At 41.5% G+C, this 14,978-nt stretch overlaps 1 protein-coding gene across 1 annotated transcript in view; it reads left to right on the forward strand.

The window, feature by feature from the left end:
- The window catches only part of Clcn4 (chloride voltage-gated channel 4), a 71,197-nt gene that overhangs the window by 37,409 nt on the left and 18,810 nt on the right, over nt 1-14,978 (forward strand). Inside the window, exons 7-11 of the mRNA XM_052171565.1 lie at nt 7,844-8,050; nt 8,166-8,246; nt 9,277-9,822; nt 12,485-12,671; nt 13,864-14,262. Coding sequence (XP_052027525.1) covers nt 7,844-8,050; nt 8,166-8,246; nt 9,277-9,822; nt 12,485-12,671; nt 13,864-14,262 — 1,420 coding nt within the window. The remainder of the gene's footprint in view (nt 1-7,843; nt 8,051-8,165; nt 8,247-9,276; nt 9,823-12,484; nt 12,672-13,863; nt 14,263-14,978) is intronic.

A 14,978-nucleotide genomic window follows, 5' to 3' on the forward strand; every position in this document is an offset into this window, starting at 1 on the left:
GTAACCTTTGTTTCTTCTCCAATGTGAATATCTTTTAAAAGTAGCTGTTTTCATTTGACAAAATTCAGCATCCTTTCATGCTTAAAGTCTTGGAGAGAACAGGAATTCAAGGCCCATACCTAAACATAGTAAAAGCAATATACAGCAAACCGGTAGCCAGCATCAAACTAAATGGAGAGAAACTTGAAGCAATCCCACTGAAATCAGGGACCAGACAAGGCTGCCCCCTTTCTCCTTATCTTTTCAATATTGTACTTGAGGTACTAGCTCGGGCAATTCGACAACATAAGGAGGTCAAAGGGATACAAATTGGAAAGGAAGAAGTCAAACTATCATTATTTGCAGACGACATGATAGTCTACCTAAGTGACCCAAAAAACTCCACTAGAGAGCTCCTACAGCTGATAAACAACTTCAGCAAAGTGGCAGGTTATAAAATCAACTCAAGCAAATCAGTGGCCTTCCTATACTCAAAGGATAAGCAGGCTGAGAAAGAAATTAGGGAAATGACCCCCTTCACAATAGCCACAAACAGTATAAAGTATCTTGGGGTGACTCTTACCAAACATGTGAAAGATCTGTATGACAAGAACTTCAAGACTCTGAAGAAGGAAATGGAAGAAGACCTCAAAAAATGGGAAAACCTCCCATGCTCATGGATCGGTAGAATCAATATAGTTAAAATGGCCATTTTGCCAAAAGTAATCTACAGATTCAATGCAATACCCATCAAAATCCCAACTCAATTCTTCACAGAGTTAGAAAGAGCAATTATCAAATTCATCTGGAACAACAAAAAATCCAGGATAGCTAAAACTATTCTCAGCAACAAAAGAAAATCTGGAGGAATCAGTATCCCTGACCTCAAGCAATACTACAGAGCAATAGTGTTAAAAACTGCATGGTATTGGTACAGTGACAGGCAGGAGGATCAATGGAACAGGATTGAAGATCCAGAAATGAACCCACACACCTATGGCCACTTGATCCTCGACAAAGAGGCTGAAAACATCCAATGGAAAAAAGATAGCCTTTTCAACAAATGGTGCTGGTTCAACTGGAGGTCAGCATGCAGAAGAATGCGCATTGATCCATCCTTGTCTCCTTGTACTAAGCTCAAATCCAAATGGATCAAGGACCTCCACATAAAGCCAGACACTCTGAAGCTAATAGAAAAGAAACTGGGGAAGACCCTTGAGGACATCGGTACAGGGAGAAAGTTTCTGAACAGAACACCAATAGCGTATGCTCTAAGAGCAAGAATTGACAAATGGGACCTCATAAGGTTACAGAGTTTCTGTAAGGCAAAGGACACCATCAAGAGGACAGATCGGCAACCAACAAATTGGGAAAAGATCTTCACCAATCCTACATCATATAGAGGGCTAATATCCAATATATATAAAGAACTCAAGAAGTTAGACTCCAGAAAACCGAACAACCCTATTAAAAAATGGGGTACAGAGTTAAACAAAGAATTCTCACCTGAAGAACTTCGGATGGCGGAGAAGCATCTTAAAAAATGCTCAACTTCATTAGTCATTAGGGAAATGCAAATCAAAACAACCCTAAGATTTCATTTTACACCAGTCAGAATGGCTAAGATTAAAAATTCAGGAGACAGCAGGTGTTGGAGAGGGTACAGAGAAAGAGGAACACTCCTCCACTGCTGGTGGGGTTGCAAATTGGTACAACCACTCTGGAAAGCAGTCTGGCGGTTCCTCCAAAAACTGGGCACCTCACTTCCAGAAGATCCTGCTATACCACTCCTGGGCATATACCCAGAGGATTCCCCACCATGTAATAAGGATACATGCTCTACTATGTTCATAGCAGCCCTATTTATAATTGCCAGATGCTGGAAAGAACCCAGGTATCCCTCAACAGAAGAGTGGATGCAAAAAATGTGGTATATCTACACAATGGAGTACTATTCAGCCATTAGAAACAATGAATTCATGAAATTCTTAGGCAAATGGATGGAGCTAGAGAACATCATACTAAGTGAGGTAACCCAGACTCAAAAGGTGAATCATGGTATGCACTCACTAATAAGTGGTTATTAACCTAGAAAACTGGAATACCCAAAACATAATCCACACATCAAATGAGATACAAGAAGAAAGCAGGAGTGGTCCCTGGTTCTGGAAAGACTCAGTGAAACAGTATTTGGCAAAACCAGAACGGGGAACTGGGAAGGGGTGGGAGGGAGGACAGGGGAAGAGAAGGGGGCTTACGGGACTTTCGGGGAGTGTGGGGGGGGCTAGAAAAGGGGAAATCATTTGAAATGTAAATAAATTATATCGAATAAAAAAAAACTAAAAAAAAAGTAGCTTTTTTATTATTTAAGTATGTTCTTGTTATGTATATAGGGGTGGGGGGTGTTCTACAAATGTCACTGTGCGTTCGTGGAGGTCACAGGACTACTATGTGAACTTAGTTCTCTCCTTCCACCTTCCTGTGGGTGTTGGGGATTGAATTTAGGTCATTAGGCTTGAGTCACAAGTGCTTTTACTTGCTGAGAGATGGATATTAGTGACTTTAAGGTAGACATCACTATTGGTGGCAATTGCACATTCAAGTTTTTTTATGTGACAAAATGGCATGTGATGAAGATAATACTCATAACAGTGATATCAAGTGTGGACCGTAAAAAATGGACCTTAAGTATGGTTCTATTTATATGGCAGCCTCAGGTAGCTAAAATAAACACCCTATGTGCTAACTTGATCAAGAAATGCAATTGAATTACTGGAAATGAAGGGAGAAGAAGGAAGGTTCTTCCAAGGAGGCAAACAGAGCTTTCAAAGCTATCTACTAGGTAGAAGATATGTGGCTGCTTGCCCTATTAACATTTTTTTTTTTTTAGAAATTGTTAGAATCACATAAAACTAGAAAACTCTTTATTGATTCGTTGGGAATGTTTCATCATGTACCCCAATCCTACTCACCGCCCCAGCCCTCCATATTCAATCTCTGCCCTTGCATCTTCTTGCCAAAAACAAAACAAATTTAAGATAAAGTACTGTGCTGTGGAAACTGTAGTGTGTCAGTGTGCCCCACAGTATACCCTTTGTCCAAACATTTTTACTTGCAAATGTTCACTGCAATAAGTCATTGCTCTGGTTTAAGGCATCTGGCACTACACTATACTGGATCCTCACTGGGACTGCTGTAGGATATTCTCTTGTTACCCTATGTCATGGTGATGCTGGAGCTTTGAATCTGCAGGACTGGCCCATACACGTGTTTCAGCAGTTCAGAGATGGGGTAGATGTTAGGGTAGGCAAACTCAAAGCCCTGGATATGGGCCTGGATGTCTCTGTCAAAAGCCAGACCACAGTGAAAATTGACTTAAAGTAGAAGTTGAAGTCATGCCACTTCACATTAGCAAAGGTATGGGCTGAGCTGCTTAGAAAAGCTACTATGTCTTACTGGAGTCATGTGATCTATGAGAGTATGTTGTATTTTTTTGTAGCTCAACAGCAGAGCACTTGCCAGTCTCTTCCTCAATATCATGAAACAATGTGAATATGTGCTTTACTGTTGAGCTACAAACTAGATCAAAACAGGTTTTCAAGATTGCTCGTCCATCTAAGAATTTTCTTCCATAGCATTCTGATTATGGTAAAATTCACTTTCAAAATGTTTTTAATGCAGGTTCTCACTATATAGCTCTGTGTGGAATTATAATCCAGCACAGACTGACCTTGAACTTTATTAATCATTTTATCTGTACTTCTGGAGAGCTGCCTGAGATCACAGATGTTCATCACCATATGCACTATACAAATTTTAAAATGCTAATTTGGAGATATTTTTTCTGTGTTATAAATGCACTATGTAAGTTCTGTAAAGCACATTTCAAAATGAACACTTCAGCAAAGGAAATGTCTCAGTTGGTAAGAGTGCTTACTGTGCAAGCATGAAGGCTTGAATTTGAATATTCAGTTGTCAAGTGAAAGTTAAGCTTGGCTGCCTGTTCCTATAGCACCAGCATTAATGAACGAAGATGGGCAGATCCTAGGAACTCACTGAGCAGCCAGCCTACCTGAAACAGTAAGCTTCATGTTTAGTGAGAGGCCTTGTCTTAGAGGACTAAATAGAGAATGATAGAGAAGACAGTCTTTGTATGTGCATACATGGATGCATTCACCTGCATAAATGCACCCACATACCACATACACACACAAATATAAAAATGAACACATACTTTCTTGGCTGTCAGAGTTGAGAGAGACCTAAATTCCTCTTGGAGTTCTCAATTCCAAAAGCCACAAGTGTTCACTACCAACTGGATAAGAAATTGCATCCTCTCAAAACTTGTTCTTTGCTGATTTCTGTTCTTTACAAAATATGGGCATTCATACAAACATTTATTGATCAGAAAGAGCTCTGGAAGAGTCTCTGCAATGCATCTCACTGAAGTCCTGCTTGCCTCAATCTCTGTCAATCCCAATTGAAGTAATTAGATTTGGGCATCCCCTGGGAATGAATCTGCCTGCTTTAGTTCCTAATTTGATCACGACAATTTTATAAAATCATTTTAGAGGATTACAAAATACCTATTACATTGTTCAATTCACCACATGTCATTGTTGGCAAAGGCTCGGGTAATTTAGATGCTTGTGATTTTCTAAGTGGTATTATGTTTTTATAATGTATCCTGGGGTACAAATCCATATTAACTAACTGACAAAAATTATAGATATTTTTATTTGAGGCAACACAAGAGGGCTAGATTATGGCAGGCATAATCAGACATCCTTTCAAATCAGAGGTCTGAAAGTCCCAGAGCACAGGCTCAATTAGGGAAACTACTACTAAATGCTAGTTCAACCACCACTCATTAAATACTAGTTCAAGAAGTACTGTTCATCTATAGCTAAGGGTCCACTCATGTTCTGTGAGAAGGAACTTAGAGATTTTGGGGATTTGTCTCTGTTTCTTTCTGTCTCTGTCTCTCTGTGTCTCTGTCTCTCTGTCTGTCTGTCTCTCTGTCTGTCTGTCTCTCTGTCTGTCTGTCTCTCTGTCTCTCAGTTCGTGTATCTCCTTCCCTCCCCCATCTCCTCCCTTTCTGTCCTCATCTTTTTCTTCCTCATCAAATTGATAAATGAGAGACTATTAGCTGAGTGACTCTGGTGCCCACCTGTAATCTCAGCACTTGTGAGGTAGAGGGAGGAGAATCAGCTCAGCTTGACCTAAATAGTGAGACCCTGCCTTAACCCTGTCTCACTAAAAGACAAGGGATCTCTAGCATCATCCTGAGATGAAAAACGTTCTGTACACAACCTATTAAAATTTGAGGATTAGCCTATTCATATCCTCCCCAAATCAACAACATTGACATGATAAACAGTGTAAGTAGGGACTGAAAAAACATGACCCTTAAGGATTGAGAGTTTAGGGGGTTTTGTTACTCTTTTCAGGAGCAGAGCATTTTAGAATCACCTGGCTGTAAAATTCCCTTTGCCTTGGTTACATCTCAGGGCAATTACATTAGATTTCTGTTGGGGAAGCCAGTTCTTTTTATAATTAATTAATTAACACTCCATATTTTATTTCCCTCCACCTACCCTCCTACTGTTCCACACCCGATACCACCTTCCCACACCCTGTATCCATGTGGATATCTCCACCCCCCACCTGACCTCTAAACTCCCTGGGCCTCCAGTCTCTTGAGGGTTGGGTGCATCATCTCTAAATGAACACAGACCCGGCAGCCCTCTACTGTATGTGTGTTGTGGGGGGGGGGGGGCTCATATCAGCTGGCGCATGCTGCCGTTTGGTGGTCCAGTGTTTGAGAGATTTCAGGGTTCCAGATTTATTGAGACTGCTGGTCCTCCTACAGGATTGCCCTTCTCCACAGCCTCTTTCAGCCTTCCCTAATTCTACCACAGAGGTCAGCTGCTTCTGTCCATTGGTTGGGTGCAAATATCTGCACCTGACTCTTTCAGCTGCTTGTTGGGACTTCTGGAGTGCTATCATGCTAGGTCCCTTTTTGTGAGCACTCCATAGCCTCAGTAATAGGGTCAGACCTTGGGACCTCCCCTTGAGCTGGATCCCACTTTGGGCCTGTCGATGGTCCTTCTTTTCATCAGCCTTCTCTCCATTTCCATTCCCGTAATTCTTTCGGACAGGAACAAATATGGGTCAGAGTTATGATTGTGGGATGGTCCCCCTCTCCTTCATTTGATGCCCTGTCTTCCTGCTGGAGGTGGTCTCTATAAGTTCCCTTTCCCTACTGTAGGGCATTTCATCTAAGGTCCTTCCCTTTGAGTCCTGAGAGTCTCTCACTTCCTAGATCTCTGGTGCATTCTGGAAGGTTCCCCCAACCTCCTATCTCCTGAGATTGCCTGTTTGCATTCTTTCGGCTGGCCCTGAGGGCTTCAGTCCTTTTCCCTCCCCTAATAGCAGATCAGGTTCCCCTCTTCTCCCTACTCCATCCCCCACTCTCTACCACTTTCCCTCCCAGATCCCTCCCTCCCTCCTTCCTTCCCCACTTGTGATTGCTTTCTCCTCCCTCCCAAGTGTAACTGAGGCGTCCTCACTTGGGCCCTTCAGCTCGTTGACCTTTATAAGTTCCATGGACTGCATCTTGGGTATTTTGTACTTTTTTGGCTATTATCCACTTATTAGTGAGTACATACCATGGGAAAGCTAGCTCTTGATTAGACCTCTGCAGAGAGAACTACTCCTTGATATTTTCTAGTTTACCAAGTGATTCTGATGATGTTGAAAAGCAGTATGTTTGTTGTTTGAGAAGTTGTTTTACTTGGCAAAGTCCACAAAAAGACATTTTTATGCTATGCAAATGACACTGACAAGGGAAAACATTATCCTATAACATAGCATACAATTGGGAAAAGTGGGTAGGAATTTGATTAACTGACCTAGTATCTCATCAATCTAAGTAGGGGCTTGAAAGTTGCTAGCTCAATGGTAAAAATTCACTCTTCTTAGCCCATTGTGGCAGAGGTTAGAGGTAGAAAAATATTAAACTACTTGGGAAAGTGGACTTCAGTATGCAAAGTCCATCATAGATACTGGTATCTAGTTGAATTCTAGGCTAAGACTTAAATGCTCTCGTAGGAATAAAACAATTTTTGGCATTGCCAAAATGAAGCAAGTCTTCAAAGCAGTAAGATAGTAGTTCTCTCTGTACTCAAAGTCCTTTCCAATATGAGATGGCAGGAACAAAGTGTATGACCTATACATAAAGAAACATCATAGTGAAATCTATTACTTTGTATGCTAAAAAATCTATATTTTTAATAAAAACAATCTGTGCCTGGGCATGGTAGTGCATACCTTCTTTAACTCAAGGCTAGTCTGGACTGTGTAGTGAGACTGAGTTCTAGGCCAGTCAGGGTGAGACCTTTATGTCAAAAAAAAAGAGCAATTTGTTTTAATTCCAATGTATACTCCAAATTATAAAAATGTTATGTGTCTAATTAAAATGAAAAAAGGCATTAATATTAGGCGGACAAACAAACAAGCAGAAAACATATCTTGGTTGTTATAATTGTTTTAATTTGTTAATTACTGGTGTTAATCTCTTACTGGGTTTAATTTATAAATTAAAATTTAATTTAATGTATATACAGGTTGATATAATCTGGGTTTCAGGCATCCACTGGAGGGCTGTGTCTCCACAGATAGATAAGAGGACTACTATATTAAGATACAAACTTTTGCTGGTACAATATTTTAGTCGAATCAGGAAGTAAAATAGCCTTCCATCCCTGTGACTTAGGGAGTCTTGCTCAGAGCCATTGCAATTTCTTTACCAGCCCTGGACCATTGTAGTTCATTCCTCCTCACTATCTATCTTCTGTTGCAGATAAAGACTATTTTGAGTGGCTTTATCATCAGGGGCTACTTGGGGAAATGGACTCTTCTAATCAAGACTGTCACCCTCGTGCTGGTAGTATCCTCTGGCCTGAGCCTTGGGAAAGAGGGGCCACTGGTACATGTGGCATGTTGCTGTGGCAACTTCTTCAGCAGCCTTTTCTCCAAGTATAGCAAGAATGAAGGCAAGAGGCGTGAGGTGAGTCAGATCCCTACTGCCCCCATTGAAAAGGGACATAACTTCGTGGAGTCTCTACCTCACCCCATACATACTAAAGTCCATAAGAGCTCACTTTTCACATTTCGATTTGCAGGTGCTTTCAGCTGCAGCTGCTGCTGGTGTCTCTGTAGCCTTTGGTGCTCCCATAGGAGGTGTGCTTTTTAGTCTGGAGGAGGTGAGAGGGGACAGGATGGGCTTTCATGGTTTGGAGTAGCCAGAAATGTGTGGGTGGCTGACAGAACACAGAAGTACTGAATAAGCTTCCCACAGTTAATTAGGAACGTGGTTTCTGCTGTTAAATATGCTCTCATGTACTGTTGTCTAAATGGCCAATATAAAAGTTTTGGAGAGATTTCTAGTGTGTGGTTAGTTTTGAAACTTAAGGGATCATTCCAAGGGTTATGCATTTTTTTTCTGAAAAGATCAAGATAGATAAGTATGTAGGTTTCTTGGGCCACACATTTTGCCACAGCCCTTTGACTGAACTTGCAGCAATATCCATGGGTAGGCATGGCTATATGGCTGAAAACTTTCTTTATGGGCTTTGAAATTCACCCTTATTTAGTTCTTATGTGTCACAAAAATACTACTTTTTGAATGAATATTTCAGGTTATATGTATTTACATTTGTTACCCTAACCAGAAAAATACCGCTGCCATACAAATATATTTTCTGGGTCAGACTTATAAGCTAGAATTTTCTAGCCCTCAGTCTATTCTGTTATTAATACAATAAGAATTATTGACTTTTGGAGGACTTCTAAGACACGGACAGTATTATGAGTGCATTTTTCTCATTTACGCTCAGGTCCTGGACCATACTAAACATGTGCTATACCTCTGAGCTATAGTTAAGCCTTTTATTTCTCTTCAATACATAACACAAACCTATTTTGATTAAAGCTGTCTAACTTTTGTTATGTTAAGTTTTACAGTACTAGGGAGTGAACCCAGGATCTTATTACAGATAGACACTGTACCACCAAGTTGTACTCTTGGTTTATGAGTCTATGTTTAGATATGAATTTTCTTGAGTGTCTTTTTGGTCACAACTAAACCTAATACGATAATACGAGTGGAATATACTTTTGATCTTAGACTGTGTCTTTTATTCCAAGTGTCAGCAGTTAGCTGCTAAGCCAAGGGAAAGGCTCTAAGCAGTCCTTTCTCTACTCATCCTGTGATTTTCTATCTGTTTGTCCCAGGTCAGTTACTATTTTCCCTTGAAAACCTTGTGGAGGTCATTTTTTGCAGCCCTAGTGGCTGCCTTCACACTGCGCTCTATCAACCCCTTTGGAAATAGCCGCCTGGTTCTCTTTTATGTGGAGTATCATACACCTTGGTACATGGCTGAACTCTTCCCTTTCATCCTGCTTGGAGTCTTTGGGGGTTTGTGGGGAACCCTCTTCACACGCTGTAACATCGCCTGGTGCCGGAGGCGTAAAACCACCAGGCTGGGGAAGTATCCAGTGTTGGAGGTCATTGTGGTGACAGCCATCACGGCCATCATTGCCTATCCCAATCCCTACACTCGCCAGAGTACCAGTGAGCTCATATCTGAGCTATTCAATGATTGTGGGGCTCTTGAGTCTTCTCAGCTCTGTGATTACATCAATGACCCCAACATGACTCGGCCTGTGGATGACATTCCGGACCGGCCAGCTGGAGTTGGCGTTTATACAGCAATGTGGCAGCTGGCCTTGGCACTGATCTTCAAAATAGTCATTACTATATTTACCTTTGGCATGAAGGTAAGTGAAGCAGAAAGAAGGGGAAGAGGACATGATTTTTCTTTTTTTGGGGGGGGGTACAGCACATTATTCTCTAAATAAAATGATACGAAGAATAGAAATGCTGACTTTTCTTTAATGTTCTCATGAGCTGCGTTTTCTTTTTAATTTAATAGAAACAGTTCTCTAGACCGCAAGATATTTTATTTTCATTTTCTTTTTATGTTGTTGTGTTTTTTAAAAATACTGGGTCTCACAGTGTAACACTGGCCCAGAAATTGCTATACAGACTAGCCTTGAACTCATAGAGATCTCATGCCTCCCAAGAACTGCAGTTAAAGGCATGTGTTATCACCCCTGGCTATTTCCAGAAGAAGCTGTAGATGACTTGGTCCAACCCAATTTGTGGGATATTTACCAGGTACAGGGTTGGACATCAAGTCATTTCATTGTCTTAGACAAATATAGGTTTAGCTGGGAGTGAGCAAAGGCAAGTAGAGAGCCCTTACCCTGAGTATATAAGGTCTTTGTGGTTTAGAGCCCAATGCAAAATGCTGTCCTTGAAGGGTACATGGCTCTGGAGAGACATAGGCAAAGCCGCCAGCATTCAGAGGATCTGTACCAAGCAGCATGAATACCACATCAGCATCATGAGGGCATAGAGTAATTGTTCCCCTGTCTGAATTTATGTAGGTTCATACCATGGGCTGCTTGTCTATATCTTTTTTTTTTTTGATGTTTTTGAGAGCTGTGTATAATAATGCATGCTTCCATTTTTGGAGAGAAGACAAGTTCTTTTATTCTGGTTTGAAGTACTGTTTTAAGCCAACTCAGATATACATACCTCTCACGGTAAGGAGGCATTATTATTGCTTTCTCGTTCTCCTTGAGATGGTATCTCACTGTTTAGATCAGTCTGTCTCTGAACTTGTTATTCACCAGTCTCTTCCTCTCAAGTGCTAGGATAATAGATGTTAGTGTCATGCCTAGACACATTTATCATTTTAAAGTATAGAATTCATTGTCTTATGCATATCCACGAATATAGGGTAGCAATTGCTTAGATTCAGAATATTTTCATTCCCCCAAAGACAATGTATTTATAGTTATTCTTCACCCTCCCCTCCTCTAGCCTTTACAGCCTTTATCTGACACTGTGTATTTACCTATTTTAGATATTTCATCTAAGCAGAATGGCCTATGTGGCCTTTTGGGTCTAGCAACTTTCACGCAGCATCATGGTTTCAAGGTTCATCCAAAGAGTACTATGTTCCAGTACTTTGTTCCTTTTAGCTAAATAGCATTTTTCTCTATATATTCCATATTTTCTTTATCCATTCAACTTTTGATGGACAGATGGATTGGGTTTGCCTCTTAATTGCTGTGAACAGTACCATTTTTATATTTAAAACCTTATCAGAATATACTGTAGGTACAGAGTTGGCCACAGCTTAATGAATTTTCCTAAAACATGCACATTCAAAAATCTTCTTTTTACAGACTCTCAGAAATAGTGAATTTGTAAGGCACAAGATGGGTAGAACTCATTAAGCAGACGACTCACTCATATCCTTCAGTTCCTATCAAAGCAGTTTGTCTTTGTGTTCCAGGAAGATGTTACTGGTACCCTTTAGTGTTTACTAAGAAAGGCCTACTTTGAAGTTAAGTGGGACACAATAACTGTGGAGTAAGAGAAATCCAGAAATACACCGTTTCGCAAAAATCATTCTGAACTCTAGAAATTGCACAAGAGGCTGCCTCCTTCACTTCTGTGAGGTTAAAGATCTGCTTTCATCCTCAGATTGATGGCTACTGGGGTGGTGAGAAGAGCAGCTGCTATCACATCCACAAGCTTGTGGGCTCTCAGTGAACTCAGGAGTCAGGGAGTTCTGAAGCATACATACGATCACCAGCTAAAACAAAATATGTTTTCATTCATAAATGTAAAAAACTCACCACTACCAGCACCTGTTAGGCCATACAGTCTGCTTTTTTGCCGCCCCTGAGATGACTGGAAAATATTCTGAAAGCTTCTTGGAAAATGAGTTGAGTAAGGAAGGGAATATTTTTCTCCTCTCCCCCTGATAGGTGTCTAGCCATCACTCTTTGAAGAGAGCAGTAAGTCTTTGAAAAGCTTTTGGAGGATTCAGGACAGCTTTTGGGACATGACACAGTGCACTCAGTTTGCGTACCTGGGATCAAATGAAGGCTCTTCTCATCTGTTCTCATGCTGTGGCTTTGACACTTAATTTTCAAAGCCAGTGTGAATGACACAGCTAGGGGAGTGAGGAAGTGGTAAGAGGCTCAGGTGGCAGATGCTGGCTTGGAATGTTATCTGCAGTGAAGTTTATTCTTTAATGCACAGCAGGCAAAGGGGCTGACCTTTGAAGGAGAGGAAATGAAAGTGTCAAACTGTGTTCTTTTTGAGTTGCAGTGGACTCCAGAGGAGAACCTTCTAAAACATGTGAAAGAGTGTGTGCGTCTGAGTCCACTAAGTGACTGTGGGTCAAATCATTTGTCTCACCTTTCCCCAGCTTCCTTGTTTTGAAGAGCTGTGTCTCCTGTGTGGACCTCAGCCAAATGCAAATGTTGTGTGTGGGGGTGGGGAGCCTCTCACTCCCTGGGACTGGGTGAACTGGGCCTCCTTTTCTCAGGCTGCCTTTTTTCTGTATGCTCCTTCGAGATTCCCTCAGGTCTCTTCATCCCCAGTATGGCTGTAGGCGCCATGGCAGGCCGGATGGTGGGAATTGGAGTGGAGCAGCTGGCCTACCATCACCATGACTGGATCATCTTCAGGAACTGGTGCAGGCCTGGAGCGGACTGTGTCACACCAGGGCTTTATGCGATGGTGGGAGCTGCAGCCTGTCTAGGTACAGCCATAGGTGGGGAAGGAGGAGGGCAGGGTGCTGATCTACCTTAGAGGTCAGACAAGAAGAAAGAGATGGATCTGGGCATTGGCTTTGCTTGGGATAGGGATAGGCTATATTTTGGTAACAAGCAAATTCCTGCATCTTGGTAGTTCATGACTTGTTCAACACAAACTCTCTCTCTCTCTCTTTCTCTCTCTCTGTCTCTCTGTCTCTCTCTGTCTTTCTGTCTGTCTGTCTCTCTCTCTCTCTCTCTCTCTCTCTCTCTCTCTCTCTCTCTCTCTCACACACACACACACATGGTTTAGAAAGTTCTCCTTTGTCCAGTCATTCAAAAGCCCAGCTTTTGATCTTAACAACTGTATCATGTAGAACAGTGGTTCTCAAACTGTGGATCGCAGCCACAAGGGTCACTTTAGACCATTGGGAAAACACAGTTACTTACATCACAATTTATGACAGTAATAAAATTACAGTTATGAAGTAGCAATAAAATAATTTTGTGTTTGGGGATCACCAGATTATGAGGAACTACATTAAAGGGTCATATCATTAGGAAGTTGGAGAACCACTGATCTAGAATATGGCTTTGTAACAAGTGATATTGGAGATACTTTTCCTTACCATAACTACAAGTGCCACTTGTGTGTAGTGGGTAGAGGGCACAGAATCTCCTTAGCTTATGAGCATAGGACCTTCTTGATAACAGATATCTTTATATCTTATGTATTAAGGTTAAGAAATCCTGGTTTATAAGAGTAGGATTTTGGAATTGCCTTTGAATACCCAAGGAAAGCTGGATCCCTGTCCAATCTAATATTCTTTAAAATTTCTACAACTCTTTGGCTTCTGAGTTGCTTGTACTGTCAGAAGTCTGGATAGTCTGGTAGAATTCACTCATCAAAGAACCAGGCACAGGATCTGGGTGAATACATAACTCATGTTCCTCAATGGAGTAGAGCTCCCAGTTAGGCAATATATAGGTCCCTGATGCAAAGCTGGGTATAACAGAGCCTGAGCCCAGTCATTATATGGGATTGACTCTTTGGAGCAAGTATGAGAAGGACTGAAAGTTCTCATTAGAGAGCCTGCTGGGGATGAAATTATGATCTGTAAGCTTGCTTGTTTGCACAAATCACACATTCATGGGGACTGGGGCTGGGCTTTTAAATTTCACTGTCCTTTTCTGTTATAGGTGGAGTGACTAGGATGACTGTGTCTCTGGTGGTCATCATGTTTGAATTGACTGGAGGTCTGGAGTATATTGTACCCCTGATGGCAGCCGCTGTCACCAGCAAGTGGGTGGCTGATGCCTTTGGGAAAGAAGGGATCTATGAAGCCCACATCCATCTGAATGGGTACCCATTTCTTGATGTGAAGGATGAGTTCACCCACCGCACCCTGGCCACTGATGTGATGCGGCCCCGGAGGGGAGAACCACCACTGTCGGTACTAACCCAGGACAGCATGACTGTGGAGGATGTGGAGACTCTCATCAAGGAGACAGACTACAATGGCTTTCCTGTGGTGGTCTCCAGAGACTCAGAGCGTCTCATTGGCTTTGCCCAGAGGCGGGAGCTAATTTTGGCTATAAGTAAGTAAGGATAGGGAAGCTTTTACATTTTCTTCAGAGATTAATGGTAGCTTTTGTAGCCCTAGAATCAACACATGAGTTGCAGGGAGTTTCTTAAGTTGAGGAATTCCTTGACAGGCCCCCAACATTTCAAGTCTAAGTGGTCAATCCTTAACCTTTGCACATATGAGCAACACTAATTGGGTTCAATACGTTGTATGTGCTTAGTATGTATATGCTTATGTATAGTCACTACAGAAGAAGAGATCAAGAAATTGAGATGATATGGGAGGAAACATAGGAAAAGTTGTAAGGGTAGAAAGAAGTATGGAAATGATATAGAGTGCACTCTTGTATTAATTTCTCAAACACAAAATTGATGATAAAAAATTAAAACCCAGAGATTTCCAAGCTTTGATTTCAGCAGATTTGTCATCTAGGACCAGGTTAAGGTACAAATTCTGATTTAACTGGCCCACTGGGGTTTGAGACTCTGTATTCCTTCTGAAATTCCCAGTCATGCCGATGCTTCTGCTCCCAACTCACATTGTAAAGAGTTAAGATTTAACCTCAAGCCCTGAGGCAGATATTCCTGGTTAGAAATTGGTTGCTGTGAGTACAGGCAGCCACTGGAGCTCCATCCTGCTAGAATATATGTTAGTGTTGTTGTTGCTGCTGCTGTCACACAGTTTTCTTTGGCTAGCAGAGAAGCGAATGATATGCAGGTGAGGTATTCC

Source organism: Apodemus sylvaticus, chromosome X (assembly GCF_947179515.1).
Source record: "Apodemus sylvaticus chromosome X, mApoSyl1.1, whole genome shotgun sequence".
In the NCBI taxonomy this organism is placed as follows: Eukaryota; Metazoa; Chordata; class Mammalia; order Rodentia; family Muridae; genus Apodemus; species Apodemus sylvaticus.